We start from the raw sequence: 17,976 nt of genomic DNA on the forward strand, positions 1-17,976 counted from the left end.
TTATTTATAGTGTTAAGTTTTTTGCAAATCAAATTCATACAATCATGTAAATGTGTCAAGAACAGCACAAATTTCACACAATTAAGCCAAAATACTTAGAAATCAATATCTATACAGTATGTTTTTAAGTATATTACATTTCATTCTGAGATGTACATTGACAGAAATCAGTACTTACCAATGACACTTGCGCCATGTTCCCGGGGCGGATTCCAGGCGACCCTTAGACTGTTACAGGTGTTGGCACTGACCCCGAGGTGGGACGGTTTACTGGGCGGTTTAGCTGTCTTCAAGGTCAGATAGTCAGAGGTGGCAGTCAAGGTGAAGGTATTCTTAGTCTCCTCTTCTGGAGCATCTACACAAACAAAAGTTAACAACAGGTGACAGATGTGCTAAGATAGCTTTCCAAACATAACACAAGCTTAAACATAGACTTTTTCTTAAAGTTTTTTTTCTTTCTGTCTTTCCTTTCTATGTCTTATTTTTTAAAGAATATTTTTTCCTTTATTTTATTTTATAATCATGATAGGCCATAGATAATGTTCATGGAAATATATTAAGGAATGTAATATCCAAATGAAAGTTCAAAGTCAACTTACCCTTATCATCTTCGGATGGTTCATTCTTCATGATTTCGGTCTTGACCGCGTCTACCACAATGGTATAAGTTGTATCTGACCGCAGGCCAGTGATCAGGAGCTTGTTTTCTGTGGAAGGAAAGTTAAAAAAAATACTTGTAGATATTGTAATCTTACATTAACAAATTGAAACACATCGGCACCATAAATAAACAAGAGGCCCAGAGGGCCTGTATCGCTCACCTGGTTTTTTGTTAGTAATTATCACAAGAATCTGACAATTAGAAAAATAAGCAAAATTGACTCCCAAAGTTTAATTTTGAATCACAACCATACAATGATGCTATTGATACCATACAAATATGCTATCCAATACAAAGGTTCAGAGACAAAGTAATTTATATGAAAATAGTAGCCTAATTGACCTTTTTGACCTCGCATCTATTGCCGTTTAAGGCCCCGGGGGTCAGCCCTATCATTTGTACAATTTCAAATCCCAACCCTATAAGGATGCTACCATTGCATTATAAGTGCTCTTCCATTCTTAGTTGCAGAGAAGAAGTCGTTTATATGGAAATAGCTAAATTGACCCCTTTTGACCCCACCCTTCAGGCTCCCGGGGGGGTCAGCCCCATCATTTGCAAAATTTTGAATCCAAACCCTATAAGGATGTAACCATTGCATTATGAGCGCAATCCCATGTTAAGTTGCAGAGAAAAAGTCATTTATATGGAAATTGACCACTTTTGACCCCGCCCCTCAGGCCCCCGGGGGTCAGCCCTATCATTTGCTCAATTTGGAATCCCCAGCCTACAAGGATGCTACCATTGCATTATGGGTGCTATACCATGCTTAGTTTCAGAGAAGAAGTCGTTTATATGGAAATAGCCAAATTGGCCCCTTTTGACCCCGCCCCTCAGGCCCCCCGGGGGTCAGCCCCATCATTTGTACAATTTTGAATCCCCACCCTATAACGATACTACAATTGCATTATGAGTGCTATCTCATGCTTAGTTTCAGAGAAGAAGTCGTTTATATGGAAATAGCCAAATTGACCCCTTTTGGCCCCGCCCCTCAGGCCTCCGGGGGATCAGCCCCATCATTTGTACAATTTTCAGTTAGTAGCCCATAAGGATGCTACCAGTCAAATTTTGTTGAAATCCGACCAGCGGTTATGGAGATGAAGTCGATTGTTGACGGACGACAGACGCTGCGGTATCCCATAAGCTCACCTCAGTCCTTTGGACCAGGTGAGCTAATAAATGGGGCTGGAAGGGGTTTGATCCAGGAATTTAGCCTATGGGAGTTATTTATGAAATAAACATTTATATGTACCTCACAAATATCACATAAAGCACTAAAAAAAACCCAAAAAAACAAACAAACACTAAATAATATGTAAGGGTGTATGGGTCTAATTTTTACACTCAATTTCAGTATGAATAGCAACATTCTTTCCACTGGCATGAATTTTCATGTGCCTACCAAATTTTTAAAGTATGATAATTATTCCCCACCACTAAACACCCCACCCTAAAGAACACCCATTCTCAGTACATGCGGAGAGACTTACCTGCATCTCCCCCTCCCCATCCACCAACTAACCCCACTCCTAATATATGTAAGGAGACTTAGACTTACCTGTAGTTTCACCCCCAAGCCCCTCCCCCCAGCCTCTACGTCCAAGTACCTGTCGGAACACTTACCTGTAGTTTCACCCCCTCCCCCCAGCCCCTACGCCTCAGTACCTGTTGGGAGACTTACCTGTAGTTTCACCCCCTACCCCTTCCCCCCAGCCCCTACGTCCCAGTACTTGTCGGGAGACTTACCTGTAGTTTCACCCCCTCCCCCAGCCTCCACGTCCCAGTACCTGTCGGAACACTTACCTGTAGTTTCACCCCCTCCCCCCAGCCCCTACGCCTCAGTACCTGTTGGGAGACTTACCTGTAGTTTCATCAGAAACAATATTGTCCACAGGTTCCTCTCCTGGCCACCAGCGAACTCTGTAACTTTCTGGGCGCACAAAATGGAACCTTGTGTCGTCTGCCAAAGAAATGAAAGTAAATTACTTTATATTTATTCTGCAATAGTAAACCTCATATTGGTGACACCACCACACCAGTATGGAAGATAACTCACAAATAATTGTTTTCAATTCCTTCAGTACTAATTCTGTCATATCAGTCGTCAGCGATTTGTTGAATCTTCCAAACAAAAAGCTAAAACTTACTTTCTCCGAGTTAAACAACTGTAAACTTTAGTATACAGCTGGATGTGTATCCATAACTGTGAAAATCAATTTCTGGGCCATCTTTTGTAACATCTATTAGATATATCACAATCTATTCAAACAATCAACTTCATAAAGCATAAAACCTTGAAACATGAAAAAACGGCTTTATGGCAAATATTGATCAATAAAAAAGTTTTCTTTTCTTATATTCCCACTGTGATATAAGAAAGAAATCAATGAATGTAGATTAAGTATAGCTTTTCAACATTATTAGAATATAAAAAGTTTTGAAACGTTAAGTTATTGTAACAAGTGTTTGTAAGCAGGTTGATATTAGTCACAGATATCAGGGGAAATCTCATGTATATTGATTTTATTCCATTCTGCATGATCTATCGGCGTAAATCTTATAATGAATGTGTCCCTAAACCCAATAGGGGCTATCTAGTGTATTCAAACATTAATAAATGTCATTTCTCTATGCCGAACATCAGCTTATTGAATTGATCGGGAATCCCTTACACATCACTGACATAAATCTAATATGTGGACCAGCTAACATATCGGGTCATGCATGACAGATTTCACGGGGCAAAAGTTCAAATCTAATAACTTGTCATGTTGAAATGAATATAGGCCAAAAAGCATAGCTAATCTATGGAACTTGTGGATCTTGTAAACATTTATAATGCTCAAAAAACAACATTGTCATACTGTTGTTGATTTCTATGGGTACTGACATTTCGTCCCTTACAAGGATGTTGTCAAAGTTTCTAGTGGGAATATCGGCTTTATAACAGGGATATCAGATATTCTATAGGAATATCAGAGTTTCTACTAGGGATACCAGATATTCTATAAGGGTATCAGAGTTTCTAGTAGAAATAATAGACTTTCTAATAGAGATATCAGACATTCAATTTGGGATATCAGATATCAGACTTTCTAGTAGTGATTAGGATATCAGCCTTTCTAGTATGGATATCAGAGTTTCTAGTAGGGATATCAGATTTCTTGCAGGGATTTTAGACATTTCAGACATTTTAGTAGAGATATATTAGAGACATCATAAGACTTTCTATGTAGAGGGATATGAGAGTTTCTAGTAGAGACATCAGACTTTTTAATAGGGATATCAAAGGTTCTAGTAGAGTTATATCAGACTTTCTAGTAGGACTAGTAAGACTATCTGAGTTCTTAATATACATGGATATGGTATCAAAGTTCCTAGCACGGAAATTTAAGTTCCTATCAATATCTGTCCAGAGAGGATCCTCCTAATAACAGTCAGGATAAAATTACTGGGTGGTTATGTGTTCACCGAGTAGATCATATCTAAGAGATTTATTTATGACTATAGATTTATATCCTTTGGTCTACCACTTCAGAAGTGACCATTATTTGACAGGTAAAGTGGATTTTAGGGGAGCGATCATCACCTTATATTAAGTGCATAGGTACCACTCATACAGTTGACAATACATGCTTGACCACATCATTAACACACTCTGACATTGTAAACACTTGATACTGTACAAACAGTTCAGTCCCCAGATAGTGAGTATCTATACATGGAACCAAACAGGGCGTGCAGTAGCCATATAACTCCTATGTCATTATTCTATAGCTAAGAGTTTGATTCCAATCCCTTACAACATCAGAAATTGAAATGATTTGCTGGATGTAGAGAAGGATGTTTCTTATCTTGGATGGAGAGAGGGAGGGAGGTTTCTAATCTTGGATGGAGAGAGGGAGGGAGGTTTCTAATCTTGGATGGAGAGAGGGAGGGAGGTTTCTAATCTTGTATGGAGAGAGGGATGGAAGGAGATTTCTAAGGTAATCTTGGATGAATGGATGGATGGAGGAATAGATGGAGAGATGGAGTAGATTATTATACTCTGTTTCTACCTTGATGTCAGCACAAGAGTAAATATATATATATTTGAATTCAGAATACTAAACATTGGCACATTTAACATGTATTTACCTTTAAGATTTGTAAATATTTATCCATAGCCTCACTTTGGAATCATATTACATCCATTCCATAAGGAAATCTGGTCACATTTATGATTAAGGTATAAAAATCCCATTTTCACTAAAAGTTACATCCATTCCACTTTGATTTATCCACTTTGTTTATCTCCATATCCAGATAAAATACATCAACTCCAAAGTAAAACTTCTGTCATATTAACACGGCGGGATTACACCTACATTTATTTTATTCACGGTATAAATATAGACTGAATATGTGATCCTTCAGATTCTGTTCAAACAGCACTGTATCAATTCATATAGTGTTTACATAGCCCACAGCAAACACTACTCCGCTCTGTGACTGACCATGTAAATATATTATACATAATCTACAGGAACTTCACACACTAAATTAAGGAGTCACTTCTCAATTATTTGTTCATTTCCAATAGATGTTCAATATTAGTTCACATTGTTGAAAACAATTCTCTGATGATGAAACAGTAAAATCAACAGTCTGTATTCAAGAATCAAAAACTAGTCGAATACTTCAATATAAACTGCTTTTGTAAAATTATGAATATTTACAAAACTTTAACTCTTTCAACCTATGTAACTTTAGTAGACTCTTCCATCCTTTGATCTGGATGATTCCATTATTGCCTACAGTGGTGAAAGGGTTAAAGGTAACACTTAGTCACAACGATTTGTTTCATCAAGTAAATGGTGGAACAAGTATAAATCCTTAAATCCCAAGGAAAGATCATATCAAATTGATTAAAATTTCTCCTTCATGAAATTTAAAATTCTCTTGATGGGAATTCAATATCCAATATTGAAAATTTAATAACCAATATATAAAGATAACTGTGGTCGGTGGTTGAAGAATCCTCTTGGTACTACGATACCATGACGTCGTAAATATTGTTGTGGCTCAACATTTTAAACCCATTCATAACTACACACGTACACCTATCTATCGTCACAGTTAGATGACAGTTAGAAGTTTAATCTGCCATTGTTAGACGACTAGACGTTTAATATCTAGCCTGCCAATTCAGTATCAGCCATCACTAACACAGAAACACAAACATCTGATCATATTAAATTTGTGGTGCGAGACCATTAATCCGTCGGACAATGAGACAAATATCTTTGAACTTTTTGACATCCACTCCACTTGAGTAAGCGTATACGTATAATTCCAATGTGTGTTATTGGACTCTGACGGCTAATTAACCCTATAGAATAATACGCTTACATCAATAACTTTTCAACTCAAATTAAATTTTATGACTTAACCACAGGAGATGTTTAATAATTTTTTGAACTCTTGATCAGTGCTTTATTCAGTATGCGTTATACAACGGTATGTTTTCAAAGCTAATACACTATATTGGCATTGTAAACGAGTACGCTTTTGACAATTCAAATATTACGGTAAAGAAATTTAAGTGTACATTCTGAACCATACAAATCCAATTCTATATTTCTCAATAGTTTTCAATATTGACAAAAAAAATCTATAATGCTCTGATAAAATTGTATACCTTTAAAATATAAAGACATTTCAATCACCATAGATTTTACAATGTTCTTAGTAACTGATTTATTTTTTGTTTGACGATAAAATGTAGGACATTTACCCCATTGTATCGGAATGTTTAGTGACAAAATACCGTATACATGTTGTGTTTATATCCTATAGTACCAATACTATCGTGAAATCTGAGAAGGAACATCCATACAGATCAGGGTAGAAACAATACAAACAAACCGAGGACCGTTTTAGAACATATCGGCTCCGTAAGGCAGATTATTGTCTCGTATGTCATACGCCTTTCATACGACAAACTTCCATGTACCATGAGGAACAAATACAAAGAGAAGAATTCTTTGTCATTATGATATATGTATTACAGTAATTTATTATCAAACATGTCCGTTATGACCCTTTGACCTTTTACTAGATGTTGGTTATAGTTGCTAGTTTTCTGCCTACATGACTTGACCTATTCAGGAGATGGGATTACAACTAATACTGTTCATCTCTCAACTAATTTCATGAAACTCAAACCATGAGTTTAGATTAACTGTAAAGATGTTTACATAATTACCATAATTTTGAGTATTGCAATTTTTTAGTCTGTACATTACATAATATTGAAGTAAATTTTTAGCCAATTAAAATATCAGAATTACTTCAATTATATGTCAGTAAGTTTAATTTTAATATTTAATTAAAAAGAAATTTGGTGATAGGCTTGAAGATTGAATTTGGGGGTGAACTTAATATCATTGAAAAACAAACTCTGAATACCTGGTAGAAAGATATCATTAAGTAATAAAGTTTCATTACCAATTTAACAGACAATCTAAACGCCCTCTTGATATATCCTATTTCTTTAGTGCCTTGGGTGTTTATTTGACAGAATGTGGTATCCATGACTTTGTCATACCTATGGTTAATATACAATCCAGTCAGTAGGTGTAAACGTGGTTAATGAGACTACAATCAGAAACAATAGTTTTTTAAATCACTGTAAACTTCCTAATTATCAGTGATCTTCCCTAACTATTAATTACTTTTGTCAATTATATCGTACAAAAGACCATGTTATCTGTTTTGTTCAAAACTAAGGCAAAGTTGAATGACAAACAACCCTTGGTTTGATAGTGTTAACGCTCTATTTAACATTCACAGTATTAAAGGCTTTAGTTTTGGGGGAGATTCGAAAGAGTTGACCAGAGGAGGGGGGGGGGAAACATGACCTTTTGCCAATACCTGATGACTGCTTTATGTGGTTCTAGGGCTAAGGACCCAGAGGTTAAGGGCTAGGGCTAAGGGTCCAAAGGTTAAGGACTAGGGCTCAGGGTCCAGAGGTTAAGGACTAGGGCTAAGGGTCCAGAGGTTAAGGGCTAGGGCTCAGGGTCCAAAGGTTAAGGACTAGGGCTAAGGGCCCAGAGGTCAAAAGCTATGGCTAAGGGCTAAAGCTAAGGACCCATACAATTGTAGGTTAAGGGCTAAAGCTTAGGGCTAAGGGCTAAGGGGCTTTGAGTTAAGGGCTAGGGCGAAGGGCCCAGAGGTAAAGAGGTAGGACAGAGGCGCCAAGGCCCAGAGGTTAAGGGCTAGTGATAGATGTATTAAATTGTCTTTGTTTTTTTTTATCCAGTAACCTCTGCTCCAAAGCTCCACCCCCATCTACCAGTCTTGTAGATATCAAGATTAAGAAATATCTGGACGCTATGAATGCTCCAACCGACTAAGACAGGAAAGGAAAGATGTAACACCTTCCCCCTCTACCGTCTAATTTCATGGCAGAGTGAAAAGTCTGAATGATTTTTAGACATTACTACCATGTTATAAGGTAAACTATATGAATAGCTTTAGATCAATATTGAAGCACCTTTTTATAAATTCATTAAGATAAGAATGCATTACCTATTAAACTTGTTAATAAAGTCATTGACAAGACCATGTTAGATAATCTGTCACATTTAGATCTAACACTAAGATTGTAAGCCTAGCCTTTGTGTTGAGCAGATTATGTCATGTCTACATGTAAAGGTCAGCCTCAAGGTCACTTAGTGTTGGAGTTCTGATCTTAACTCACAGAAACACCAGTCTACACCTTATTGTCAAAAAGAGATTTTTTAATATCAATGTTGTATAAAAAATACTTCATACATTGTCAACCATAATATGTTATATGAAAAGCTGAGTGAAACATTCATAACTTAAACTGTAGAAGCCAATTAATTGCATATTAATACCCATATTACTCCTTATTTGAGGCCATGGCAACCAAATGCTCCTCCATTATGTTTCCATGGTAACCATTATTATTGAATGTTAATTGGTCCCAATAATTGTGAAAATCAATTCATCATTGGTAAGCTTCTCTGGGCTTGTTTTATCAAATAAGTTAATTTTTTCATCCTGCCGGAAACTCATTTTTAGCATTAGAATATGAAATGTACTTACCAGCAGTCCAACCAATGAGAGCTGAGTGACCCGTCACCTGGTGCACACGGACATCAGAAGGAGGCTGGACAAGGCCGGAATATGTGACCTTCAATTTACGTCCAGGACGACAGCCAGCGTATCTGTCACCCATGTGCTCCTCTAAAATAAAAAAACCAATGGATACGATTGTTGAAAAGGATATTAAAGCACAAGTACAATTATAGTGCATAAGATTGATGTGTAACATAGTGTACACAATGTTATAACATAGATGATTAGTCAAGATCTATTTCTATATGGGTGAGTGTAAGTAATATACAATTGCACTAAAAGTTAAAACTTATCTTTTTTAATAAATATGTGAATCAAATCTAAGGATGAAAAAGTAGTCTGGAAATAAAAATGTAACTACAACAATATGATCATGTTATTAAAAGATTGAATTAATCTTAAATTAATATTATCAATTATGTTTTACGTATAACTAAGGCCATAGGATAGCAATGTTTGGATTTCAAAATTTTGAGAATAACATTTGCCTGGTTGTTGGACCCATTTTTCTCCAACTGCTATAAAGATATTTCTCATATGTAAATAAAGATCATATACATTTTTCATTAAGCATTATGTCCCATTATTTGGCCAGCAATTTTAAGGGACATATTGTCTGACTAACTACAAAGCTAGCATTTCAAGGAACTTGTCCAATTATTAGACAGGGCCATTAATTGGGACACATATTACCCCTAATCATAACTAAGGAGCTAGTGGGTTATCTTTCATACATTGATATATTATATGATTATTTTATTATAAAATTTCCTTTGTAAATAGCATTCCATACCATTCATGCAAGGAACTTTCGTTCCCATTAGAACAATTAAAATTAGGGGTTTGACTATATAAGCATGCAGTATATTTTGATTGTATGACCCTAGATCTAGCCAATCAGATCAGTTTAGTAAGGAAAGCAGTAATAGGAGAGAAATAATGCATGCTGGGATCTAGTAGTTAGCACTTCATAAGTGCATAACTTATAATCAGTATTTTTAAAGTTCAGTCTTTGGTAACTGATGTCTATATTCCGGAATGAATGATTATTTTTCTGTATTAGAGGCAACTGTCTCACTTTTCTTGAATGTTCACCCATAGAAGGTGTCTGGTTGGTTTTGGTGTGATAAAGTATCACTTCATTTCGACACTGGAATTTTTTGAGGTATGACGACTTGTTCGTAAATGGATGTCTATCCTGCTAGGTGTCTTTGCCAGTTCGCTTCGGTAAGGCAACAATATTTTGGTATCCATTTCACATTATTATAAGCAGACATACTTGTGATAGTGTAAGCTCCCTAAACTCACATATGTTAACCAAAGCTAAAATCATCTTTTATTTTTTCTGGTCAGAAAACTCCATAAATACTATGGTATATAAAGGACAAAGTTAAAAAAAATTCCTTACTTAGATTTATATATTACTTAATTAATGAGATATAAAAGTTTATTATAGGTTAAGTATGGTAATAACTATGATATAGACTAGCATTACCAGAAATATGTCTGGTCATTCAGGATATGCTAATAATTACTAAATATTGTTAGCTGCTTTGATCCTTGAATTTACCTATAAAAGCACCTGGCAGAAGAGAAAGTACACTGAGTCTTTATTGACTTGTACAAATTTGAAATTCAAACTTTTTTAAAAATATTTTCCAAACAATAAGAAATTAGAATATGCAAAATTCAAGGGTCAAAGAAGTAATATGATATTGATAAATGTATTCAGTGCTTTGGCTATATACAGAGTTGACTACCCTTGTTGATATTCACAAATTGTTTTTAAATTTCAAAAGGGTAGATAACTCTATGCTTGAAAGTACAGAGATAGGAGGAGAAAGCAGGACAGTCGGGTAGCAGGGAGTTATATATGGCGGTGTTACCAAAGGGATCTCGGGCAGATGTTGGCATCTTAGGCCAGCCCTTGGTGGGCATATCTTTGGAGTATTTTATCAGAGCACTGCGACTCATTGTTAGTTCTGTTAATAAAATGGGTGATAGAAAATGGGTGAGAGAAAAATACATGAGTATATGCTGGTGTTTGTATAAATGATTAGAAGGTACATGATTAAATGTTGGTGTGCTGAAATAGATACTTAAATACAGTGATAGTCAAACCGTATCATCCGAAAATCATATGGATCCATCAATGACAATATCAATTTGACATGAATTAATTAATGGCAAATTTCAAAATGATAAAATTTTGAGCTTTTCAGTATCTGTAGTATTCAAAATAACACCAATGAATATATTTTCAATGTTCAGAGAGTAAATTTTCTTTTGTTAAGCACAGACTTCAAATGTTTAATTTTGAGACAGCAAAGTTTGACTGCTCATCAAATGTACTTAGAATTATTAAAAATGATAATTAAATTGTGTTAAAAATGATATAAGAGTGCATTAGTGTTTTATGTTAAACCTAACATCGTGCGATAACATTTAGTGTAATAAAATAATATAAATCTATAGATTAGTGTTTGATGAAATATTTACTTCACTAAATAAATCACTAAAAAGATGAACTAAACGTCTCTAACAATATACATGACATTGAGAATTTTCAAACATGAAAAAATAAAGAAATCTGTATCAAGTGTTAGGCACATCTAAATAGACCTTGGCTTTCTGTTTCATAGAATCATTACTAAAGAAAAAAAATCATAAAAACAATATAGTCGAGCAACAAACCACTTAACTTCAGCATGGATTAAAAGAGGCCGTATACAACAGTAAGCTTTTCTGTCCCCAAGAGTTCTGCATTTGCATATTACAGACTTATCTGCCCTTGCGGATAGTATTGATTGAGGCGTCATGTGTTTGCAAGCATTACATTATAATTTTCAGAGAAAATGATGCGAGTTTTGCTCACTAAACAATGATATCATAACGAATACCTACCCACATGGGAGATAATTTTGTAATATGTAAAGATGAAATATCTACATAGAGTATATCAACTGGTGACGATCAATATCCGCACAACAAAGAAAGCGAATATGCTAACACCGAAGTGCAAATTAATATTGAGCTCTTTGAAACCAGAATCCAACACAATCAACAGTATCAAATGATGTGTTGTAGAATATATTCCATCTTTGCATATTACAGTTACCTCCCATGCAGGTAGGTATCCATTATGACGTTATTGTATTGTGAGTGAAACTCACATCATTTTCTCTGAAAAGTATGACATTGCACCCACAAACACATGACGTCATATTCAATACTTACCCACAAGGGCAGATAACTCAGTATTATGCAAAGACACAATATATAAACTTAAAGACGGTATACATACAGATGATATCAGACTTGTGTAACCTATATTGATCCTTAGTACTTACCTCCAGTGTCCATATGTTTGTCCCGATCGGCCCTCTGACGGTCTGCGATCTCCGCCTCAATCTTTCCTATCGGGTGTTCGGTGAGTGCGATCAGTTGTAGTGTTACTGATTCTCCCAGCGTTATATCACTGATGGTCCAGCTGTTGATATACGGAGGGATCAGACCACCGTATAGGTGTCCGTTCTTCATCATCCGGTAACCCTAGAGACATACATTGAAACAATTAAAACATGTCATTTAGTAACCCTGGACACATATACCATATAGCAAGTTATCTACAAGTCAACATTATGTTTTTGTGATTCGAACTTAAATTAAGAAAATTGAATTCAAGCAGTTTTTAAATTTTTGCAAATCTGGCTATCAGGCAGAGCTTCAGATGATTTTGCATGAGCATGGGTCATCGGGCCCATCCGAGCCAAAAAAAAAAAAAGGGGGTCATTTTTCAAAACCATGGGCCAGCTTTTTGTGATTGTTTACTCATGCTACTTTGTATGTTAATGAATAAATAAAAGAACATTTGACTTGTTTTTATTCTGTTTATGTAATAGTAGAGAAAATGGCCCTTCTTTTCTTACACCTCCCCACATACAGATTTTTTCAAAATCAAACTCAGACAAGATTCGCCATGTGCCGTTACATGATTTTACGGAATGGGCAAAAATTTATGGACTGCAGTTACTTTCGTTTTAGCTTAAATTTGCATTGCGCCGATTGGCGCATGCAGAAGGAACATTTCTATTCAGCAGGTGATGGATTAAGGTAGTACTTACAGAGAGTTTGACATCGCCCAGCTGTTGTGGAGTCAGCCATGTGACCTCTACACCTTTGGTAGTCATCGATTCGAGGTAGAGATTAGGAGAGTGAGGCACCCTGGGAGCAAGGACACGTAACGTGTTGGACATCCGACTCTCACTGCGACAGAATACTTGGTCTTGGAAGGGGTCAACGTTCATACTTCCCGCAATACACTGTAAACAAATAAACATAATTGAAAAAGTAAACAAAAAAAGTAAACATAGGATTGAAATTGAAATGTCACCAGGATTATATTTTATAACATTGTATAACCTTGGCTCTTACATCCATATAGATAAATCATTTATATGACCTTGACCTATGACCTTTACTCACCTTGACCCCTATGTCCACTGCATGGTCAGGAAGGTCGTACAGGTAGTGGTGATAGCCCTGATGGTTACTCTTGTTGTTGGGCTTTACAATGTCTCTCTTCTGACCGTTCTGGTATATTATTCTATAATAATCACAATAAGAATATCATTAATATATAACCATTTAAATAAAACAAACGTTTTGAAGTAGAGCGATTCTTTATAACTAATTACCAAAACACTTGATTTATGACACATACAGGTACCAATGGTGTCTCAAAATACGTTCAGATTTACGATACAGTGGACCAACAATAATCAGGAAGCCGATAGTCCAGAAAGCTCTCAGTCCGGACAGAAATGTAACGGAACATATCACTATAATGTTATATATTAACTGAGAACACAAAATTTGGCAGTCCGTAAAATTTGTAATTTGGACAGTTTTGGCTGGAATCGAACATGTCCTGATTATTGAGGGTTCACTGTACATCCTGGTACTGATATCTCAAAATATGATCAGATTTATGGATGAATTAAGAATGATATTTCAGACTGAAAGTCTCCCTGATATTTGAGATTACATAATGGTAGTAACAGATTTTCTCTATGATGTTTGAGAATACATATTGGTAGTAACAGATTTTCTCTATGATATTTGTGATTACATAATGGTAGTAACAGATTTTCTCTATGATATTTGAGAATACATATTGGTAGTAACAGATTTTCTCTATGATTTTTGAGATTACATGCTGGTAGTAACAGATTTTCTCTATGATATTTGTGATTACATAATGGTAGTAACAGATTTTCTCTATGATATTTGAGAATACATATTGGTAGTAACAGATTTTCTCTATGATTTTTGAGATTACATGCTGGTAGTAACAGATTTTCTCTATGATATTTGTGATTACATACTGGTAGTAACAGATTTTCTCTATGATATTTGAGAATACATATTGGTAGTAACAGATTTTCTCTATGATTTTTGAGATTACATGCTGGTAGTAACAGATTTTCTCTATGATATTTGTGATTATGTACTGGTAGTAACAGATTTTCTCTATGATATTTGTGTTTATGTACTGGTAGTAACAGATTTTCTCTATGATATTTGAGATTACATACTGGTGGTAACAGATTTTCTCTATGATATTTGAGATTACATACTGGTGGTAACAGATTTTCTCTATGATATTTGTGATTATGTACTGGTAGTAACAGATTTTCTCTATGATATTTGTGATTACATACTGGTAGTAACAGATTTTCTCTATGATATTTGAGATTACATACTGGTAGTAACAGATTTTCTCTATGATATTTGTGATTACATACTGGTAGTAACAGATTTTCTCTATGATATTTGAGATTACATACTGGTAGTAACAGATTTTCTCTATGATATTTGAGATTATGTACTGGTAGTAACAGATTTTCTCTATGATATTTGTGTTTATGTACTGGTAGTAACAGATTTTCTCTATGATTTTTGAGATTACATGCTGGTAGTAACAGATTTTCTCTATGATATTTGTGATTACATAATGGTAGTAACAGATTTTCTCTATGATATTTGAGAATACATATTGGTAGTAACAGATTTTCTCTATGATTTTTGAGATTACATGCTGGTAGTAACAGATTTTTCTCTATGATATTTGTGATTATGTACTGGTAGTAACAGATTTTCTCTATGATATTTGAGATTACATGCTGGTGGTAACAGATTTTCTCTATGATATTTGAGATTACATAATGGTAGTAACAGATTTTCTCTATGATATTTGTGATTACATACTGGTAGTAACAGATTTTCTCTATGATATTTGAGATTACATACTGGTAGTAACAGATTTTCTCTATGATATTTGTGATTACATACTGGTAGTAACAGATATTCTCTATGATTTTTGAGAATACATACTGGTGGTAACAGATTTTCTCTATGATATTTGAGATTACATACTGGTGGTAACAGATTTTCTCTATGATATTTGAGATTACATAATGGTAGTAACAGATTTTCTCTATGATATTTGTGATTATGTACTGGTAGTAACAGATTTTCTCTATGATATTTGTGTTTATGTACTGGTAGTAACAGATTTTCTCTATGATATTTGTGATTACATACTGGTAGTAACAGATTTTCTCTATGATATTTGTGATTACATACTGGTAGTAACAGATTTTCTCTATGATATTTGAGAATACATATTGGTAGTAACAGATTTTCTCTATGATATTTGTGATTACATACTGGTAGTAACAGATTTTCTCTATGATATTTGAGATTACATACTGGTAGTAACAGATTTTCTCTATGATATTTGTGATTACATACTGGTAGTAACAGATTTTCTCTATGATATTTGAGATTACATACTGGTAGTAACAGATTTTCTCTATGATATTTGTGATTACATACTGGTAGTAACAGATTTTCTCTATGATATTTGAGAATACATATTGGTAGTAACAGATTTTCTCTATGATTTTTGAGATTACATGCTGGTAGTAACAGATTTTCTCTATGATATTTGTGATTATGTACTGGTAGTAACAGATTTTCTCTATGATATTTGAGAATACATATTGGTAGTAACAGATTTTCTCTATGATATTTGAGATTACATACTGGTAGTAACAGATTTTCTCTATGATATTTGTGATTACATACTGGTAGTAACAGATTTTCTCTATGATATTTGAGAATACATATTGGTAGTAACAGATTTTCTCTATGATATTTGTGATTACATACTGGTAGTAACAGATTTTCTCTATGATATTTGAGATTACATACTGGTGGTAACAGATTTTCTCTATGATATTTGTGATTATGTACTGGTAGTAACAGATTTTCTCTATGATATTTGAGAATACATATTGGTAGTAACAGATTTTCTCTATGATATTTGAGATTACATAATGGTAGTAACAGATTTTCTCTATGATATTTGTGATTATGTACTGGTAGTAACAGATTTTCTCTATGATATTTGTGTTTATGTACTGGTAGTAACAGATTTTCTCTATGATATTTGAGATTACATACTGGTAGTAACAGATTTTCTCTATGATATTTGTGATTACATACTGGTAGTAACAGATTTTCTCTATGATATTTGAGATTACATACTGGTAGTAACAGATTTTCTCTATGATATTTGTGATTACATACTGGTAGTAACAGATTTTCTCTATGATATTTGAGATTACGTACTGGTAGTAACAGATCGATTCTCCCTGTGGCGTGTGTACATGACTCTCCGGTTTCTTCCAGCTCATCAGCACACATCCTGTTTTCATCGATGTTTCCTGCGTGATGGCCGCCGGGGCGGGAGCTCTAGGACAGGAGATGTAGATGGGACGTGAAGCTTCACTCTCGATACCGTTACCTTGTTTGGCCACGGCTCTAACCTGTACACATATGGTCTTCCCTGTAATCAGATGGAAGAATTACTGTAACAGTCTATTTATAGTTACTCAAATCACCCATTTACCTCAAAATAGTGACATAAAATATATAGGAAAACTTACAATGTTTCAATATTCAGCAATTAACAAAAGGTCATGTTATTTAAATTATAAATTTCTTAAACACATCGATGTCCCCGTCCCCACTCCATTGATGTCTGAATGGGACAGGATGTGACGTGACACAACTAGATAGGACTGACATGAGTAACAATTCATGAACACCCCCCCCCTCCCCCCCCACCCCTACACCCTCAAAACTTTATTTTTTCAAACATTACCAATTTTTCACACATCAAAATCTGAATCTTAATGTACTGCTTGGAATAGAAATCAATAATCAAAGAGAAAGAAGTGGACTATAAATAAAGACATCATTGCCTATCTGAAAACTGGTATGATATATATTTTTACAGTACCTGGTTCCAGTTTGTTGATGACAACGCTCCTCTTCTCTGGGGGAGTCAGTCTGAATGGCTTGTTGTCTACCATCAGGCGGTAGCCCTTCAGTGACATCTCTTTGTGCATGGAGGGTTCGTCCCATTCCACGGTAGCCTGTACACAAACATCAAATTGGATCTTTAATTTATCAGCTCCAAGGGAAAAATCTTTGACAATTCCAAAATTTTAACCAGAAAAGTAACAGAGTATATAATACTAATGGTGCTTAGCTATTTGAGATCCACAATTTAGATTCAGAGATGAGGGGCACTAGGGGGACCCTAATGTATATAACCTACCTCATATAGGTCTACACTACAGACACCTAGCAAGGGGCACTAGGGGGACCTTAAATGTATATAACCTACCTCATATAGGTCTACACTACAGACACGGAGGCGAGGGGCACTAGGGGGACCTTTAATGTATATAACCTACCTCATATAGGTCTACACTACAGACACGGAGGCGAGGGGCACTAGGGGGACCCTTAATGTATATAACCTACCTCATATAGGTCCACACTACAGACAGGGAGATGAGGGGCACTAGGGGGACCCTTAATGTATATAACCTACCTCATATAGGTCTACACTACAGACATGGAGAGGAGGGGCACTAGGGGTACCCTTCATTTATATAACCTACCTCGATATGATCATATAGGTCTACACTACAGACACTGAGACAAGGGGCACTAGGGGGACCCTTAATGTATATAACCTACCTCATGTAAGTTTACACCACAGACAGGGAGAGGAAGGGCACTAGGGG

General features: G+C 35.3%; 1 protein-coding gene across 1 annotated transcript in view; it reads right to left on the reverse strand.

The window, feature by feature from the left end:
• Positions 1-17,976, reverse strand: part of LOC138336376 (uncharacterized) — a 61,743-nt gene that overhangs the window by 15,949 nt on the left and 27,818 nt on the right. Inside the window, 10 exon segments of the mRNA XM_069285847.1 lie at positions 179-355; positions 600-707; positions 2,523-2,621; positions 8,777-8,917; positions 10,696-10,791; positions 12,160-12,361; positions 12,934-13,131; positions 13,295-13,412; positions 16,508-16,724; positions 17,181-17,316. Of these exon segments, the coding sequence (XP_069141948.1) occupies positions 179-355; positions 600-707; positions 2,523-2,621; positions 8,777-8,917; positions 10,696-10,791; positions 12,160-12,361; positions 12,934-13,131; positions 13,295-13,412; positions 16,508-16,724; positions 17,181-17,316 (1,492 nt within the window).

The sequence above is a fragment of the Argopecten irradians genome, chromosome 12 (assembly GCF_041381155.1).
Source record: "Argopecten irradians isolate NY chromosome 12, Ai_NY, whole genome shotgun sequence".
Taxonomy (NCBI): domain Eukaryota; kingdom Metazoa; phylum Mollusca; class Bivalvia; order Pectinida; family Pectinidae; genus Argopecten; species Argopecten irradians.